The sequence below is a fragment of the Schistocerca americana genome, chromosome 9 (assembly GCF_021461395.2).
Source record: "Schistocerca americana isolate TAMUIC-IGC-003095 chromosome 9, iqSchAmer2.1, whole genome shotgun sequence".
Classification (NCBI taxonomy): Eukaryota; Metazoa; Arthropoda; class Insecta; order Orthoptera; family Acrididae; genus Schistocerca; species Schistocerca americana.
The window spans coordinates 17,781,368-17,801,533 of NC_060127.1; the positions used below are offsets into that span (position 1 = coordinate 17,781,368).

Genomic DNA, 20,166 nt, shown 5'->3' on the forward strand with positions numbered 1-20,166 from the left:
ATTATTCTAACTATAATCTTTCACGGATCTCGAGCATGCTGAAGGTGAAGTAGAACCGCAACTTTTCCTTTATTCAAATAAATGGTTGGAATTCCATGCATTAAGAAATAGCCTTCATTTATTGGCGGTTCGGACATTGTGCCCGTTCCCAAACCATCTATCTTTGTAAGTAGTGGAAATACAGTCAAGTATGCATGTTTGAAACACACAAAACAAATGAAATACGCATGACTCTGACTTGCCTATTGTATGTTGCACTATCTGCATTGTCATTTGGGTGTCTGCTGTGGCTGTTACAAACATCCACTTCAGAGCACTTGCCCGCGAAAGGCAAAGGTCCCGAGTTCGAGTCTCGGTCCAGCACACAGTTTTAATCTGCCAGGAAGTTTCATATCAGCGCACACTCCGCTGCAGAGTGAAACACTCATTCTGGAAACATCACCCAGGCTGTGGCTAAGCCATGTCTCCGCAATATCCTTTCTTTCAGGAGTGCTAGTTCTGCAGGGTTCGCAGAAGAGCTTCTGTAAAGTTTGGAAGGTAGGAGACGAGATACTGGCAGAAGTAAAGCTGTAAGGACGGGGCGTGAGTCGTGCTTGGGTAGCTCAGTTGGTAGAGCACTTGCCCGCGAAAGGCGAAGCTCCCGAGTTCGAGTCTCGGAAGTTTCGTATCCACTTCACTGTATGTCAATTACTTATTAAGACGGATGGTTTCAGATTGGACACAATGTCTGACACTAATCACAACCAATGAATATATCATTCCTCCTAATGAAACTTACGACAGAATTCCAACCATTTATTTCAATTTATCTTTTAGTAAGATAGATACCAGGTGGTTATAATGAAACTACAGCTACCCACAGAGATCCAGTGTGGGCTGTAATTGTCATATGGCAGCGAAACTTGGTAGACGTGCTAATGTGTTGTGCGGATTCGATTTACGCTGGTAAAAAAATTAATTCCAATTTTGGCCACCAGGTGCAAATCTAGCGCTGTGAGTTAAAGAAAGACGTATAGAAATGTTTCCATATGTAATGGATTAGGCACAGAACGTGGACAGAAAATGCCAAACAAGGCAGAAAGGCAACATGTCGATTTTATTATTAACCGCTGCTTAGACTATTTGTTCAGAATGGGCACCGGAGATGTCGACGAGGTGCTGCATCTGTTGAACGATGTGATCAACAGTTGCTCACGGCAGTTGAAATGACAGCGTGGACGCCACACCGTGATACAAACAGTGTACAGTGCCAGATTTGCACCTAGTGGCTACAACTGGAACCAATCTTACTGCCAGCGTAAATCAGTTCCGCATAACACGTTAGCAAATGTACAAAGTTTCGCTGTCGTGCGATAATTACAGCCAACACTGGACCCCCGTCAGTAGCTGCAGTTTAATTATAACCATCTGATACGTGCTGATGTATTCCGTGATTACATGTCATCCAAAGGAAGGTCCAATGGGTTAAAAATAAATCTTAATGCTTAGAAATTATTCATGTGTCTATCTTCAGCATAACTCCGGAATGCCCAGAGAACCAAGCTCGGTACATAAACTGCCAGAAATGGAACGTGTTACACCATGAAGTAGCAGACTGATTTTTATCGAATTATAGCGTAGCTTTTGCATGTCATGTGGTTCAGGCTGGGGGTTGTGTGGATGTCCGACCCAATTCAACAATTAATTTACTCAGCATAAAATTCCTCTTGATAACTGAACAAAAATTCAGTAACAGTAAATAAAACTTCATCTGCAACCCCATATAGCAAGCAAGAGGATACAAATGAAATACCTTCAGTGTAATAAACAGAATTAAAATGAAAAATTTTCCCCAGCACACAGAATCGGGCAACAATAGTAAGAATTACAGTGTATATCTCTCGACCACATACAGGAAATACAATAAACATAAGTTCTGCAATTCACGATGAGATGCTGCAACAAATCTCTGACTTGAATGAGATTTTCACTCTGCAGCGGAGTGTGCGCTCATATGAAACTTCCTGGCAGATTAAAACTGTGTGCCCGACCGAGACTCGAACTCGGGACCTTTGCCTTTCGCGGGCAAGTGCTCTACCGTCTGAGCTACCGAAGCACGATTCACGCCCGGTACTCACAGCTTTACTTCTGCCAGTACCTCGTCTCCTACCTTCCAAACTTTACAGAAGCTCTCCTGCGAACCTGGCAGAACTAGCACTCCTGAAAGAAAGGATATTGCGGAGACATGGCTTAGCCACAGCCTGGGGGATGTTTCCAGAATGAGATTTTCACTCTGCAGCGGAGTGGCGCTGATATGAAACTTCCTGGCAGATTAAAACTGTGTGCCCGACCGAGACTCGAACTCGGGACCTTTGCCTTTCGCGGGCAAGTGCTCTACCGTCTGAGCTACCGAAGCACGACTCAGGCCCGGTACTCACAGCTTTACTTCTGCCAGTACCTCGTCTCCTACCTTCCAAACTTTAAAATCATCTAGACGGCAAGTAACTGGGTATTCATCTTCTACTATTGACGTCACCAACTAACTACGATGACAAGCTACCTGAAACGCCCTACAAAAATATCTACACATATATTCAGCAGGTCTCTCCTATGAACTGTCAGACGCATTTTCCCTAACGTTCCAGTAGACTTTTGCAATTTCGTTTTTGCAACGTGTAGCTGCAGTCAGCACAAACAAATAGTGCTAAGCACGTGTCTTATGTGACGCCCGGTGTCGACGGAAAGCGTTGGTTTGTTGGCAGTTACAAACAAAATGGTTTTTAAAGAGGAATTTTACGTGCCCATTCGATATAGCGGTCCCAGATTAGTCTAGCGCTTTTTTTTTAGATTGGTATTTGTTATCACAGACAGTACAACACGAAGAATGACCAGTTGAGAGCAGTGGCTAGCATGCAGCGCTACTCAGTCGCTGCTGCAATACTGTTTATTCCTCGTGTCTTACAGTCCCCGTTTCTGGTACCGCGCGCCGCAGAATCTGAATGCCCGCCAGACGTCACGGACGTCGAAGACCCCTAGAGGTCTCTGCACCATCACGCCGTAAGCTGTGGTGGCGCGTGCCTCCGGGACCGCTTTTAGTGTGAGGGCGCCACAGTGGAACACGTGGTTCCAGCGGCCAATAGCGGCGTCCCCGATAGCGTACTTAAGCGCCTGCCTGTCGCTCACCCTGCCTTCCCGTTACCCAGTGCGGCTTTCGGCCGTCCTTCTCTTCCGACGACCTTCTCCTTCACCTCACTCATCTCCTTTCCGAACAGCTTAATTCCCGTCGCTCCGCAATCTTCCTCTCTCTGGACCTCGAACGTGCTTATGACCATGTATGGCATTCCGGTCTCCTCTTCAAGCTCCAAACCTTCGTCCTTCCGATTAACTACGTCCGTCTGATCGGTTCCTTTCTCTCCCACCGTCCTTCCTACGTCACCATCCATAACACGGATTCCTACACCTTTTTCCCCTCCGCCGGTGTGCCCCAGGGCTCCGTCCTCTCCCCCCTTCTGTACCTTTTGTACACGGCGAACATGCCGCCGCCGTCACCCCCCGTCCACCTCCTCCAGTTTGCCGATGACACCGCCTTCCTTGCCCTTGCCCCCACCCTGCAGCGCTCCCAACACCTTCTCCAATCCCCTCTTGACCGGTTCAGCGCTTGGTGCAACCACTGGTTGCTCAAGGTCAATCCCTCCAAAACCCAGGCGATCATTGTAGGCAAAACCACCCCTTCCTTCCGCCTCCTTGATTTCTATCTCACCATCTATGGCCGTCCTAACGCCCTCACTCCCACCCTTAAGTACCTTGGCGTCACCCTCGACCGTCGCCTCTCCTGGACTCCCCATCTCCAGACAATCCAAGCCAAGGCACGCTCCCGACTCCGTCTCCTCAAGCTCCTTTCCGGCCGTACGTGGGGTCTGGACCCCTCCACCATCCTCCACACCTATAAATCCCTCATCCGCCCTATCCTTTGTTACGCCCATCTGGCCTGGATCTCCGCCCCCCTACCTTTTATAAATCCCTACAAATCCTTGAACGCCATGCTCTCCGCCTCGGCTATCGCATCCGTCTCCCCTCCCCATTGCGGATCCTGTATGATCTCATTCCGTTCCCCCACCTCCTCCTTTTCCTTGAAAGGATACGGATCCTGTACACCTTCCGCAAACTCGATCCTCATCATCCGCTTGTCTTACCCGTCTTCTCCCACCCCTGCCCGCTGCCGCACCTGTATTCCCACGTCCCACCCGGTCTCCATCTCTCCACCCTCCTTACCCTCTCCCAAGGTGGCTTCCGCCAGCTCCCCCTCCCTGATGCTGTCCTCCTCCCCCCCATCTACCCCTCCTACCAACTTTGATCCTCCCTCCCTCTTCCTGTGTCTGTTCCTTTGGGCACCCTCCGTCCCTCCTCCCCTTCTCCCTACTCCTCCCCCGGATCTCCCCTCCCCTGTCCCTCCTCCTCCCATCTCCTCATCCATTGGCATCTCTGCTCTCCCCTCTCCCTCTCCCACCCCCCTCCTCCTTTCTTGGCAGGTCCCCGGACTCGCACACGCTACGTGGACTTTCGCGCACCGGAGAACATCGCCATCAGTGTCTCGTGTGTGTGCCTTTGTTTTGTGTTTTTAGTGTCTGCCGTCACGCTTCTACGTTCACTTGTGCCGTCGGTTTCATCAGTGTTATGTGCGCCGTGTCAACGTGTTTTCAGTGTCGTTATCGTCGAGTGTGAACGGCTCCGTGTTTTTTTGTGTATCTGTGACCAATATTTTTTGCCCGTCACTTTGTCTTTTCTAATTCCCCATTCTGTGTACTGCTATTGTTACCACTATGGCTGAAGAGCGGCGTAGCATGCCGCTGACAGCCTACCTGTTTGTTCAGGTATTAAAATAACAATAAAGGAAAAAAGAAAGCTCAGCCTGCCAGTCTAACGTCGCGTCCGTCTCAGGACATATCGCCTCGCATTAGACAGCGTATTGACTTTCGTGTTTTCTTTACGAGTAGGCGTGGTTGTCTTGTTTGGTTTTGGTAACTCGGTTGTCCGTTCTTGTTGTGTCGTAACGTCCTCCGTTGGTCGTGTCCGTCCTACCCCGTTGTGTTGTTGTTTGCGGGCCGCTCCGCGGCTCCCGCCGCATTTCCGTCACTACAACCCCGCGACTGTTTCGGTCGCCGTCACAACACCGTTTATACATCTCGATAAAACAAATATCGCACTAGACTGATCTGTGACCGCTCTACCGAATGAGAATGTGAAATTTCACTTTAAAAATCATTTTGTTTGTAAAGGGAAACCAACCGTTGCTTTCCGTCGACAACGGGCGCCGGATGAAAGTCGCGACCAACAGTAGTTGTTTGGTCTGATTGGAGCTACACAACGTACAAACGAAAATGCAAATGTCTGCCGAAACAGCAAGGGAAACGCGCCTGACGACTTTTGGGAGAGACATCCCGTAACTCAATAAACGCGTGTACAAAAATCGCCCAACTGATCACTAGCACAGAGCAGTTCATAACAAAGTGACTTTTTTTGGACAAAAGGCATCAAGTAACACAAAGAAAATATCTTTCGCTTATCTGTATAATGCAAATAGTTCACGCATACGCCGTGCGATGTAGCAAAATCAAAATGGCCGTCACTTCCAGAGAACACACTGGCACGTGCAGCATGCTATCAGACAACAATGACACTTTTTACATGATAAGTTTTCGAGAACAGTCACAAGTCGCACTTTGTACCTTTAACTGGCCGGTTTCGCTCTTCAAATGAACAAGAGCATCATCAGAATATATAGTTGACAGCTCTAAAGATTAATCTGGCAGTAGTACAGTACCTAAGCTTGCGTTTAAAGTACATTTAAAGTACAGTGGTAATGGTGACATTGACACTGACAGTGCCAAAGATCAGACTGATTCTTTGGTGGTGTCAATGTCATCATTACCACTGTACTTTAAATGTACTTTAAACGCAAGCTTAGGTACTGTAATACAGCCAGATTAGTCTTTGGGGCTGTCAACTAACTTTAAAGGCAATCTTTAATGCTGTCAGCCAAAATTGTTGGATGTGGGGTCCGCGAGTTATGCAAAACACTGTTTTTTCAAACTTCCCAATCATGTTACAGCATCTCTGTGCCATCATCAGTCGGTTTCTGTTTTATTTAATCTGTAATGTGAACATTTTACTAAATGATTACAAAATTACGGAAATATATACTTCAAACAACTATTTGTGTCTGTTAGTTAATACCTTTACATTCGGTTTGCATGGTTTTGCAGGACCACTTGCGCATTATTTCGTACTGGTAGCTTGTCATCTGCAACCAAACGATGCTGATGACAAATTTTGTTAGGAGTTAACAAAAATGGTTCAAATGGCTCTGAGTACTATGGGACTCAACTGCTGTGGTTATCAGTCCCCTAGAACTTAGAACTACACTCCTGGAAATTGAAATAAGAACACCATGAATTCATTGTCCCAGGAATGGGAAACTTTATTGACACATTCCTGGGGTCAGATACATCACATGATCACACTGACAGAACCACAGGCACATAGAGACAGGCAACAGAGCATGCACAATGTCGGCACTAGCACAGTGTATATCCACCTTTCGCAGCAATGCAGGCTGCTATTCTCCCATGGAGACGATCGTAGAGATGCTGGATGTAGTCCTGTGGAACGGCTTGCCATGCCATTTCCACATGGCGCCTCAGTTGGACCAGCGTTCGTGCTGGACGTGCAGACCGCGTGAGACGACGCTTCATCCAGTCCCAAACATGCTCAATGGGGGACAGATCCGGAGATCTTGCTGGCCAGGGTAGTTGACTTACACCTTCTAGAGCACGTTGGGTGGCACGGGATACATGCGGACGTGCATTGTCCTGTTGGAACAGCAAGTTCCCTTGCCGGTCTAGGAATGGTAGAACGATGGGTTCGATGACGGTTTGGATGTACCGTGCACTATTCAGTGTCCCCTCGACGATCACCAGTGGTGTACGGCCAGTGTAGGAGATCGCTCCCCACACCATGATGCTGGGTGTTGACCCTGTGTGCCTCGGTCGTATGCAGTCCTGATTGTGGCGCTCACCTGCACGGCGCCAAACACGCATACGACCATCATTGGTACCAAGGCAGAAGCGACTCTCATCGCTGAAGACGACACGTCTCCATTCGTCCCTCCATTCACGCCTGTCGCGACACCACTGGAGGCGGGCTGCACGATGCTGGGGCGTGAGCGGAAGACGGCCTAACGGTGTGCGGGACCGTAGCCCAGCTTCATGGAGACGGTTGCGAATGGTCCTCGCCGATACCCCAGGAGCAACAGTGTCCCTAATTTGCTGGGAAGTGGCGGTGCGGTCCCCTACGGCACTGCGTAGGATCCTACGGTCTTGGCGTGCATCCATGCGTCGCTGCGGTCCGGTCCCAGGTCGACGGGCACGTGCACCTTCCGCCGACCACTGGCGACAACATCGATGTACTGTGGAGACCTCACGCCCCACGTGTTGAGCAATTCGGCGGTACGTCCACCCGGCCTCCCGCATGCCCACTATACGCCCTCGCTCAAAGTCCGTCAACTGCACATACGGTTCACGTCCACGCTGTCGCGGCATGCTACCAGTGTTAAAGACTGCGATGGAGCTCCGTATGCCACGGCAAACTGGCTGACACTGACGGCGGCGGTGCACAAATGCTGCGCAGCTAGCGCCATTCGACGGCCAACACCGCGGTTCCTGGTGTGTCCGCTGTGCCGTGCGTGTGATCATTGCTTGTACAGCCCTCTCGCAGTGTCCGGAGCAAGTATGGTGGGTCTGACACACCGGTGTCAATGTGTTCTTTTTTCCATTTCCAGGAGTGTACTTAAACCTAACTAACCTAAGGACATCACACACATCCATGCCCGAGGCAGGATTCGAACCTGCTACCGTAGCAGTCGCACGGTTCCGGACTGCGCGCCTAGAACCGCGAGACCAACCGCAGCCGGCTAGGAGTTAACATATCATTTTATGTTTTAAACGTAATTTAGTTTGTCACAATATTTGAAGTGTAAAGTGAGAGGTTAACTCCCAACAAAATTTCTCATCAGCTTCGTTTGGTCGGGCGCTAATTACCGTAGCAGTTTTGCGCCCTAAAACCATAACAAAAAAGCTTCGTTTGGTTGCAGATGACAAGTTACCTGTACGAAATAATGGGCAAGTGGTCCTGCAAAATCATGCAGACCTAATGTACAGGTATTAACTAACAGAATCAAATAGTTGTTTGAACTAAATATTTGCGTAATTTTGTAATTATTTAGTAAAATGTTCACATTACACATTAAATGAAACAGAAACCGACTGATGATGGGACAGACGTGCTGAAACATGTTGGGGAACTTTGAGAAAAGGGTGTTTTGCGTAACTGGCGGACCTTACATCCAACAAATTTAACTGCAAACACGAAAAATGCGAGAGCTACAGACCCAAGTGATGAATAGCTGTCAGCCAACTTTAAACTCTGTATTCTGTTGAAGCTCTTGTTCATTTGAAGAGCGAAACCGGTCAATAAAAGGTACAAAGTGCGACTTGTCGTTGTTCTCCAAAACTTAGCTTTAACAATAGCTCTCCCTACAGGCAAATCTAGCTCTTGGTAAACTTCGGTGTGTAACTGCAGCATGAACAGTGCTTGCTATCCAATACACTCGGTGATTGTACTCACAAGGGAACCTCCCCATCGCACCCCCCTCAGATTTAATTATAAGTTGGCACAGTGGATAGGCCTTGAAAACTGAACACAGATCAATCGAGAAAACAGGAAGAAGTTGTGTGGAACTATGAAAATATAAGCAAAATATACAAACCGAGTAGTCCATGCGCAACATATTCTACATCGCGGAGAATATGAGCTCAGGAGCGCCGTGGTCCCGTGGGTAGCGTGAGCAGATGCGGAACGAGAAGTCCTTGGTTCAATTATTCCCCGGAGTGAAAATTTTAATTTTTTATTTGCAGTTTATGTCACAAACTCTTATGTTTTCATCACTTTTTTGGGAGTGATTATCACATCTACAAGAAAACCTAAATCGGGCAAGATAGAAGAATCTTTTTACCGATTCGCCAAGTGTACAAGTTGGGTGGGTCGACAACATTCCTGTCATGTGACGCACATTCCGTCACCAGTGTCGTATAGAATATATCAGACGTGTTTTCCTATGGAGGAATCGGTTGACCTATGACTTTGCGATGAAATGTTTTCGGTTCCAATTGGAAAAAAAAAATGGTTCAAATGGCTCTGAACACTATGGGACTTAACATCTATGGTCATCAGTCCCCTAGAACTTAGAACTACTTAAACCTAACTAATCTAAGGACAGCTCACAACACCCAGCGTTCACGAGGCAGAGAAAATCCCTGACCCCGCCGGGAATCGAACCCGGGAACCCGGGCGTGGGAAGCGAGAACGCTACCGCACGACCACGAGATGCGGGCTTCCAATTGGAGATGCACTTCCTTTCGTCTACTAATCGCACGGTTTTGCGGTGCGGTCGCAAAACACAGACACTAAACTTATTACAGTGAACAGAGACGTCAATGAACGAACGGACAGATCATAACTTTGCGAAAATAAGGAAAGTAAACTTTTCACTCCAGGGAATACATGAACGAAGGACCTCTCGTTCCGCAGCTGCTCACGCTAACCACGGGACCACGGCGCTCCTATGCTTACATTATCCTTGACGTTGCCTATCTTGCGCATGGACTACTCAGTTTGTATATTTTGCTTATTTTTTTCATAGTTCCACACAACTTCTTCCTGTTTTCTTGATTGATCTGTGTTCAGTTTTTCAAGGCCTATCCACTGTGCCAACTTATAACTAAATCTGATGAGGGTGCGATGGGGAGGTTCCCTTGTCAGCACTGCACACTGTTCTGAATCATTCAACCACTCGGGTGCAACCGTCAGCTGCTACAGCACGCAGACGCTGCTTGGCCCCACCTCCGCCTCCGCTGCAACTGCTACCCTCTCGCCTGGGTACTGAAGACGGCAACCGCTCTACCAGGTTGCTGAGTCCACAGCGCGCCACGCCCCACACTGACCGTTTGTGATTTCCCGTCGCCAAGCTCGTAGAGGCTTTCAGTGCTTTGCACTGTTTCATCGTCGGCAACCCAGCAGCTGACCACACCGCCCCGTTACTACGTCCACTTAGGTCACGAAAGCGCTCGGGCCAATCACGTGCTCGTGTTGCTCTCCCTCACGCAACAATCCCCCAAAAATGACTCTCTGGCCGCAGAGAATAAAAGCATGCCTCTCAACACGGCACAAAAATTGTGGACGTATTCGTCACATAAAGGGGCAATGGTGAAACCCCATTCGGGGCTCATCTGCATTAGGAGTTCAGAATTCCACAGTCACGAATACGCTTTTGTACTCCGAAATGGGTTCGCGTTTTGCGAATCCGGATTGACGTCAGCTGTTTGTGATACATGAAAATTTATGCCGGATCGCGACTCGAACCCGGATTTTCCCACTGAGAGCGGTTACCCTGGCGTGACTCCAGGACTGATCCAAACTTCCATATGTCACCGAAGCGTGCATGCATGTCTGAAGGACATTGCACTGTGAAGGAAACACTGTATATGTTGTGTTGGCAGAAGAGCCAACACAGTGCTACGAATGGAGGCCGAAATGCACGCGTTTTAGCTCACGCAGGCTGGCGTGAGGAAGGAAGGACTATACTGACGTGAGCTCTGGAACATGACAAGGAATTAGAATTCAGAAAGCCGACGGAAATAGTTTGATACTTAACTTTAATCCATTAATGATGAACGTCGCTCTTGACGGTACATCAGTCGCAATATTATCCGTTCAGAAGACATAGTAACTGAATACGACGCCTTGCTAGGTCGTAGCAAATGACGTAGCTGAATGCTATGCTAAACTGTCGTCTCGGCAAATGAGAGCGTTTGTAGGCAGTGAACCATCGCTAGCAAAGTCGGCTGTGCATCTGGGGCAAGTGCTAGGGAGTCTCTCTAGACTAGACCTCCCATGTGGCGGCGCTCGGTCTGCAATCACTGATAGTGGCGACACGCGGGTCCGACGTATACTAACGGACCGCGGGCGATTTAAAGGCTACCACGTAGCAAATGTGGTGTCTGGCGGTGACACCACAGTATAAACACACACACATTGCAATCATCAATAACTCTTGTATTCTTCTTGTATCATGGAAACAAACGGCCTCCAAATATCTTGAGGAATTTCTTGCCATGCCTGGAACACATGCCTTGTCCGACCATCAAGACTGCTAGTTAGAGGCTGGTGTCAAAGTATACGTCTTACCACCACATGTCTGACATGATCTATGAATTAAAAATCAGGTCGCTGGGCAAGACCTCAAAGTGGTGTGACCTGCAGTGTGGGATTATCCTACTGAAAAATATCATTTGGGGTCCTGTTTATGAAGGGAATCACTACAGGTTAACAACTTCGACCTTGCTTCAACAATTATCAAACCATTCTTATTGTTATATCCAATACCTTCCAATACCATGATTCTGGGAACTGGAGAGGTATGGGGTTTCAGGTCATCTACAGACACGTTGGTGTTGGTCTGACTGCCACACTCTGCCTGTGTAGCCCCCACCCCCACCCCCACCCCCAACTCTCCGAATATCAACTATCGTCGTCCGCCTATTCCTCAAAGCCAGTGGTTTATTCATACGATCTTACTGTTGTGTTGTCTTTCTGGAAAGAGCAGTCACAACTCTTCTGGCCTCACCTCGTCACCACTTGTGCTGCAGTAATTGCACTACAACCAAATGTGTATGTGATCTGTCAGTATGATGCTCCATTTATGTGACACTTGTCAAAGTCCAAAAGATGACAACAAGCTGCACGGGCTCTTTCTCTGTGGGTACTATGTTGAGACCTCCACCTGAAAGGTTCCAGTGATGTTAGGCACACCAAAACCCAATAGACAGCTCACACTCACACCATTCATATATACGAATGGATTTTTTTCTGTACTGTCTGTAAGCTTGGAGAAGGATAACATATTGATGAACAAATCCTATAGCCAATGGAAATGGTCATTTTAGTAACATTCGGCCAAGATTTATGGTGTAACATTTCCACATTTCCATCAGTGTATATGCCTTACTATCAGAAAATCAATGTATTGATGTAAGACACCTCTATCTCTCTTAGGGGTGGAGTGGGTATTTTGACATGAGTGACATGAAAACAGACAAAAATGTATATTGTACACTGCCTGACAAAAAAGTGAACCACCTTGAAGACATGGCCTGATATCAATGTACACCATCGGCTGGTATGTAAATGATCAGCGTTACAATTCTCTATAATAGATAGAATGGCCTCAACAGCACATTATTGTTGATTGTCTTTAGTGTTTCTACCAGCCCCGGTATATAAGGGACGCTAACAGCGTCAGGTGCTGAACGATCACTTGGAAGGACATGGAGATGCACCATAAATGTGTGAGACTGCGTTGTCAGATGGAACTGGCCAGCTGGTCTAGTCGTTTGGCATTCATGTGTGGCAATGGCACAGTGTTGCACTGCATAGGAACCTGAGGACAGGCATAACGATCAGAAGGGTGTGTACCATAGATGCTGTAAACCTTTCACATTTGCGCTCACCATCTGAGAACAAGAAATGGACCCCATGCCATATTCCATGTTACCCCACACCATTCATCAGAGATTAGCAGTAGCCGGAATTGGAACTTACGGTGCTGTGCACAAACTGCTGTTATCACCACAACAAAAATTGGGTCCATTCAGAGTGTTGCCATGATTGGGTAGCGTGGAGTGGTGGTGACTGGCATCGCAAAGTGTAGTTGTTGATGATGATGATAATGATGATGATGATGTTTGGTTTGTGGAGACCTCGACTACGCGGTTATCAGCACTCATACAAAGTCACAATCTTCACACAGTCCAAACTCGCCACGTCCACGAATGATGATGGAATGAGGAGGACAACACCCAGTCCCTGGGCAGAGAAAATCCCCAACCCGGCTGGGAATCGAACCCAGGGGCAAAGTGTTGAGTGATGAACCACCATTCTGCATTAGCCTGGATGACTGTGGTTAGACAGTTTGGCGGCGACATGTGTAGAGGTATCATTCTCCTAGTGTTCTGGGGAGACACTGCGGTGGTTACTTCTCGTGTCATAGTGTAAGGTACTATCGGCATCATTTGAATTCTGATGGTACAACGGTACATCACAGAGATCCTGCGTCTTCAGGCATTGCCTCTCTTGCGACAGTATCGTGGTGCCAGCTTTCAACATGACAATGCTCATTCACACGTAAAACTGTCTCTATCACTGTCCGAGATACGACATGTGTGGGACCAGCTCGGACATAAACTTTGTGCCGGCGTTTGTAGCCGAGCGGTTCTAGGCGCTTCAGTCCGGAACCGCGCTGCTGCTACGGTCGCAGGTTCGAATCCTGCCTCGGGCATAAATGTGTGTGCTGTCCTTAGGTTAGTTCGGTTTAGGTAGTTCTAAGTCTAGGGGACTGATGACTTCGGATGTTAAGTCCCATAGTGCTCAGAGCCATCTGAACCATCATAAACTTTGTCCTGTCCCAGTGCCATTATCCACAATATCAAGGACAGGATCAATAGTTGTGACCTACCTTGCCTCAGGAGAGTATAAAACAGCTTTATGACACCCTTCTCAGCTGCAACAGTGGGTGCATCCACGCCAGAAAGTGTGTCACATCACACTGATATTTAGGATCACACTTCCAAGTTCTTTGTAAATTTGACTCGATACTGAAATTACCTCTCAAACTGTGGGGTTCCATTTCGTCTCCTTCTCCACTTCTGGCTGCTTCACTTTTTTTGTCATGCTGTATGTATAAGAGGGCTACCTTTGTCAGTCAGTTAGTAAATAGATAAAAATATACACACAATTTTTACAGGGACTTACTGTGAGGAAGTGCATAGAGAAGATCGAGAAGATCGAGACGTCTTCGTCAGGTCAGGAGAGTCATGCAGGTCTAAAGGACAAGTCACAGAAGGACCGACTGGAACAAGATCGTTACTCGATGCGGGAGCCTCCAGCCGCTATACGTACAGAACGGGAGACACCGAAATTCCCAGATAATCTGTCCATCGGAGATGATAAGGACAAGGTGTCTTGTGTCTGAATGCTGTCCAGTAACACCACAGCAAGCGATTCGCCAGCGGACCTAGAAAATGTTCCAGCCAACTGGAGAAGAAGAGTCACTCCAGCTACGCACATGTCCTCACCTGCGATTCTTCCAGGCAGGAATATAATGCATTAGCAGCACCATATTTGTCTCTGGCGAGTCACCTACGACAACAAACATACCAGCAGCATCTGTTAAACTAAGTATTAGTCATAATTCAACGCGTAAGAAAGTAGACGCTAAGCATCTAGATATATATAGAATTTTGTGACGAACCAACCCTCCAGGATAAAATAATGTACCAGGTAACGTATCGAAAGGAAGATATTTCGCACCACAAATTTGTTTACAGTTTGGCATCCCATATGCAGTGTTTAGTTGTCCCTAGCTAGACTCACAGAGCACACTTCAATAAGGTATAATTAACTATTCTGAATCTCCGTCGGTGGTAATTTAACACATTTCCAACAACATTTCTTAATCTGTAATATGGGACAATGGTGTGTTTCTTTCCAGTTTTAACACTAGAGGTTTCATAACACTTTATAATAGCATTGTGCATTGCTAAACCATATTTTAAAGAACAAGGCCTGCCATGATTATTTATAAAAGATAGCCTTTGCTGTGGACACACGGAATGAGCTATGGTATGCGCCATTAAGCACAAAACTGTATGACTGTTGACGATATTACTGTTACAGGCACTAAAAATTTGAACCACATTTGTCACTTTAAATACATCTAATCTATTTCCATTCCATCATGTCATAAGCTATGAAATGCGGTATTGATTAAATATGATATTTTTTTCATTTTAAATCCAGCTGTATCCTAAGAACTAGTGGAAACATTTATATTTATTGAAGCTTACAATTGTTCACATCAAAGACAAAGAATGATTTGAAGTACAATGGATAGCAGACATTAAATAATTCCATCAATAACTGCAAATACTGACTGCATTTATTATGAAGCAAGTAATCAGTGAGCTGTCTAAACAGAACTGCAGACTTCTGCAGTATCAGAAAGACAAGGTATGTTAAAGCTAAACAGAAAAAGATTAAAATCTTAAAATAATTTCCAAACTAAATGATGTGTATTACAACAAACACTCAGTGAATATAAAAGAGATTGGTAATTGCTGACATAAGGAGGAGCCAGAAATCCTTCCTGAGGAACTTCAGTTTTCTCTCATACTCCAGTTTTATCCCACTCTGCTACATATAGACATTATAAACAGAGTTCTCAGTAATCTACTTCAGATACTGTATTTCTGTGGCCTCATCAAACTACTTCATTTTCCACTGATCTCTTTGTGTTCACATTGACTGATTATATGTATGCCAGTTACTATAGCTTTATTGTTATAATTTCTGTTCTATGTCAACAAATATAAAATTTCCTTCTCCTGGCTGATCCACTGAAAAGGAGAGAAATTTTCTGCATAGACATGTAACTCTTATCAATAGAATTTAGTGCATAGTTTGTCGATTTTTCTTGAACGATTTTTTTCTAGTTGAGGGTAAATACTACAAATTCAGGAATATGGTCAAAATGTTAAACGGCAACACTAAGACTTTGTATAATGGCAATGATGCTAAAAAAAAAAAACAAAAAAAAGCTGTTAGCTGTGTAGTTATACTCATCGTAGCAAATGTGCAATTGTTCCAGAACCACCTGTGATTTGCTCTGATATGAAGATATTTACCCATATTTGTTTTTCTATAAAATACAAAGTGTTATATTTTACGATTGCAGATGTTTGTTGTAGAATCACTAATATACAGTAACATAGAAACGAAGATCTCTAAAATAACACTATCAACACTTTATCTCATAGTGAACATTGATGAGAGAAAGTAAAGAAAACCGTAACACGCATTTAAAACATGATACAAGAGTTTCTAAGTATCTGTAGCCTATGAGACAAGAAAAAAGTTATCAACATTTTTATTTTATTTTTGAGATAATTTCGGTAATATATTTTTGAAATAATTTCTAGGAATGTATATCCAGTGTGATAAGAAAAAAATAATTAACAGTTTCTTTAAGTAAGAATCTTCAAAACAGTGATACTAATAGTCTTCAAATATGTAAGAGTGTAACACATATGATTTTTTTTATTTACTGAATATAGCAATGGAGAAAAATGGCACTATGTGATGTAACTAAATGGCTAGTTGCTTTATAAATTACTGTTATATTTGTTTTAGGACTACAGTTTATAAAATATTTTAATGAACTTCAGGACTGAGGGAAATTTCTTCATGCATATGTTCGATCCCAGTAAAATATTACAAAATTCTGCTTGCAGATAGTGTATTACAGATTCAAGCATTCTGAAGAGTGTAACTCGATTTCATTTACAGCACAAAAAATATGAAGTATGATTCAATGATTTCCACTGTTAACCAACGTCTTAGAAATACAAGATGTATGGGACATAGGTTGAAAAATAAAAAGGCTGAGTTTTTTAGATTCTTGAAATGGGTTTCTGATACAAAGGACTATTAAAATTAAATATAAGCTTTCACAAACTGATTTGTAGAAGAACTGTAGAATTTTATTTCAAATAAATTTATAATTTTAAGTTATTTGTTTTTCATTGTCTCTTTCATACTACTATCATGTTATTCCTTTCCAAAGGTATTACAGTTGAATCTGGCTCCACGCTATACAAATCTCTGTCGTCTGTGGTATGGTGTCGGTACTAAACAATGCTTGGTAACGTGAGATATTGACTCAGCTTGAGTAATCTGCGCTCTTCGGTTTGTGGTAACACTCTGCCTATATCTGCTGCAAGGACTGGAAACAAAAACAACAACAGGTCTCCTCCCTTCTTTAACCTGTGCTCAAATCACCGTCTCAAAACGTTGGTAAATAGTACATGGTTCCATATTTAGGAAAAGTCTCCGTGAATGTGGTCAGAAAGCTCAAATTAAGGAACTGTAAAATATCATTTTATGTACACAACAGTACAGGATACATTTTTCCCAATGATAAACACGGCACACCGGCTTTGGAGAAGACTGAAACATATGAAATCATTTATAGTTGTGGCAAATTCTCTATTCTGTCTGACAGGGCAATATCCACTTGGTTGAAGCAACACCATAAAATTGGGACTTAGAAAGGGGATTACTGTTCCTGACCAACTACTTAAAGAAGGCCATAATTAGAAGGTGCAATATGACCTCATACGTAAATCCAGAAATAGAGGAAGACGAAGTTCCTTGAAATACTGAAAATTAGTAAGCATACGAGGTGTGTTAAAAAAGAAACCGAACTTTTGCTGTATCAGCTTTCTTGCGTTTAAGCACTGTCTCCTTCAAATAAGTCCCCTCCACTGGCAATACATCGTTCCCATCGTTTCTTCCAGTTTTGGAACGCGGAACAAATTCTGTTTCCCACCCTATTGGATACTTCATTTGAATCAGCAAAATTGAAAATAATATCTGAAACACATTTTGTGGGGTGGCGCAAAGGTTTCTCTTCGCATTGTCGTGTATCTCCTTTATGGTTTGGAAACGACGTCCTTTTAAGGTGTTTTTCAGTTTGCTGGCGGTAGGTCCAGAGAATTTAATGGATGGGACACAACGGGAATGTGGTGTTTTGCTAGATATATCTGCAGAAGAAGTGACGCGAGAGCTGGTGCATTGTCACATCTGACTCTGGTTTTCCCACAATTAGGGCCGCCTCCTGCGCACAGCATCCCTCATGCACACTACAATTCTTGGTAGACTTCCCTGTTTACCATCTGACCACGTGGCGCAAATTCATTATCGATAAGACCTTTGTAGTCAAAAAACACAACCAACATTACCTTGATTTTTGACCGGCTCATGTAGGCTGCACATGTGCTTACTTCAGCGGCTGTGGTTCGCTTGCTAATTGTCTGACGACACAAGGCAGATGGGAGATCGTTGTCTAAACCTGCCACTAGGTGCACTTAGCAGCCACAGCGCTCTCTCTCTGCTGGTTGGCGCGCTATATCAAAAGTTCGGTTTGGTTGGTTGGTCGGTTGGGTATTGAAGGGACAAAGAATAAAAACAAACATGGAGTTCACAAGAGACGACACAGTGCAAGAAAGACTCAGACAGAAACCAGACAAAAGGAATTAAATCACACAGAGAGTGACAGTGGTTGGCCGACCATAAAGACAAAAGGTGGAAAAGCCAACCACCAAGAAATGCACTAAAAAAACCCAGTCTAAAATCGTAGGCCAAAGGCCAGACTCAACACAAAGAAAAGACAAACACTTACAAGGGGAGGCCGCCAATTGTGAAATTCAGATTCGATTCATACTGCGCATAATAAAAGCTCATGGCCAGAGGTGTAATGTGGCAAAGCACTAAGATGCACTTCTCAGCCGTTGTCGAGAAAATCGACAGTTAAAAGAAAACGTTGCGGTGAAATACTCTCTACGATTAGTAATGTTGTACAGCGTGGTGGTGCAGCGGTAAGCGCTCGGGTTCGTAATCCGAAAGTCGCCGGATCGAATCTCGCTCCCTGCAACTTTTTTTTTAGTATTTGTTTTTTGTAATTCATATATATATACTAAAAAAATTATATATATATATATATATATATATATATATATATATATATATAATTCCCGGCAATCAGTTGCAACAATTATGCATATAATAAGTTGTTGAAAGTCGTTTGTCGTGGAAAAACTGGCGACTTCGAACATCATTATGTTTTCCGCAAACAAAGTTGTATTTCACAAATGTTATTAATTGTCTTCATAATGTTAACCACGTATAGTTAACGGAAGACGTAGAAACGAATACGTATAGCGTAAGTCAAACGTTCGAATTAGAATAGAGACCCCACGAACACAAACTTGCTGTGGCAGGTATGAAATATAAACTCCGTTACTCGCTCGTTACACTTGAAGGACAGATGTTGAATGGGCCGAAACGAGCCGCCCCATAACAGCGTAGTTGCCTGCTAACTTCGAAAGAAGGTAGTGGTCCCTAGCGCAACTTATAAAATCGTCGAAAATCAGTGCGGACGGGACCGCTTTGGTACACCCTGTTAAACAAACGGAAAAATGGAGGCGGTACAATTGGAGAGCGATCCGCGTTCACCAACATGCATAAGCAATTCATTAATAGTTTATATATATATATATATATATATATATATATATATATATATATATGTGTGTGTGTGTGTGTGTGTGTGTGTGTATTTGAATTGCAAGAAACTAATAATAAAAAAATATTGCATTCGATCCGGCGACCTTTGGATTACGAACCCCAGCGCTTACCGCTGCGCTATGACGCTGTAGAAAATCAGTAATCGTAGAGAGTATTTCACCGCAACGGTTTCTTTTAGCTGTCGATTTTCTCGACAACGGCTGAGAAGTGCATCTTGGTGCTTTGCCACATTGCACCTCTGGCCATGAGCTTTTATTGTGCGCAGTATGAATCGAATCTGAATTTCACAATTGGCAGCCTCCCCTTGTTAGATCAAGTGATAAAAACACAATGCACGAGTAAAACGCAGAACTAAACCTGTCATGGCAGCGTCATCTGTTAAAAGTACAGGGAGTGGATTAGGCAGCACAAACGTCTGCCTGAGCGCAGTTAAAATGGGACAGGCCAACAAAATGTCGACTACCGTCATACTGGCCCGCAGCGACATAGAGGTGGGTCCTCACGGCGCAATACCTAGCTGTGGGTCATCCGGGTGTCGCCAAAGCGCAGCCGGCAGGGAACAACAGACTCCTTGCGAGAGACCTGCAAGGAGGAGCGCCACGCGCTTGTAGCCTCTTTGATGGCCCGAAGTTTGTTGGCTGAAGGAAGGGTGCGCCATTGTTCACCCCAGGTGCGAACTACCTTCTGCCGCAAAACTGACCGGAGGTCACTCTCCAAAAGGCCAATCTCCAAGGCTAGTGCACCGATAGCCTGTTTGGCCAGCGTGTCAACACGTTCATTGCCCGGGATGCCGACGTGACCTGGGGTCCACAATAAGACCACAGAGTGGCCGCGAGGAATATGGAGGAACTTCTGGATAGCCATCACCAGACG

General features: G+C 45.0%; 1 protein-coding gene across 1 annotated transcript in view; it reads left to right on the top strand.

Moving 5' to 3' along the window:
• Positions 1 to 14,352, top strand: part of LOC124551211 — a 76,122-nt gene extending 61,770 nt beyond the window's left edge. Inside the window, exon 5 of the mRNA XM_047126201.1 lies at positions 13,895 to 14,352. Coding sequence (XP_046982157.1) covers positions 13,895 to 14,122 — 228 coding nt within the window. The 3' untranslated portion in view covers positions 14,123 to 14,352. The remainder of the gene's footprint in view (positions 1 to 13,894) is intronic.
• Positions 14,353 to 20,166: the final 5,814 nt, after the last annotated feature.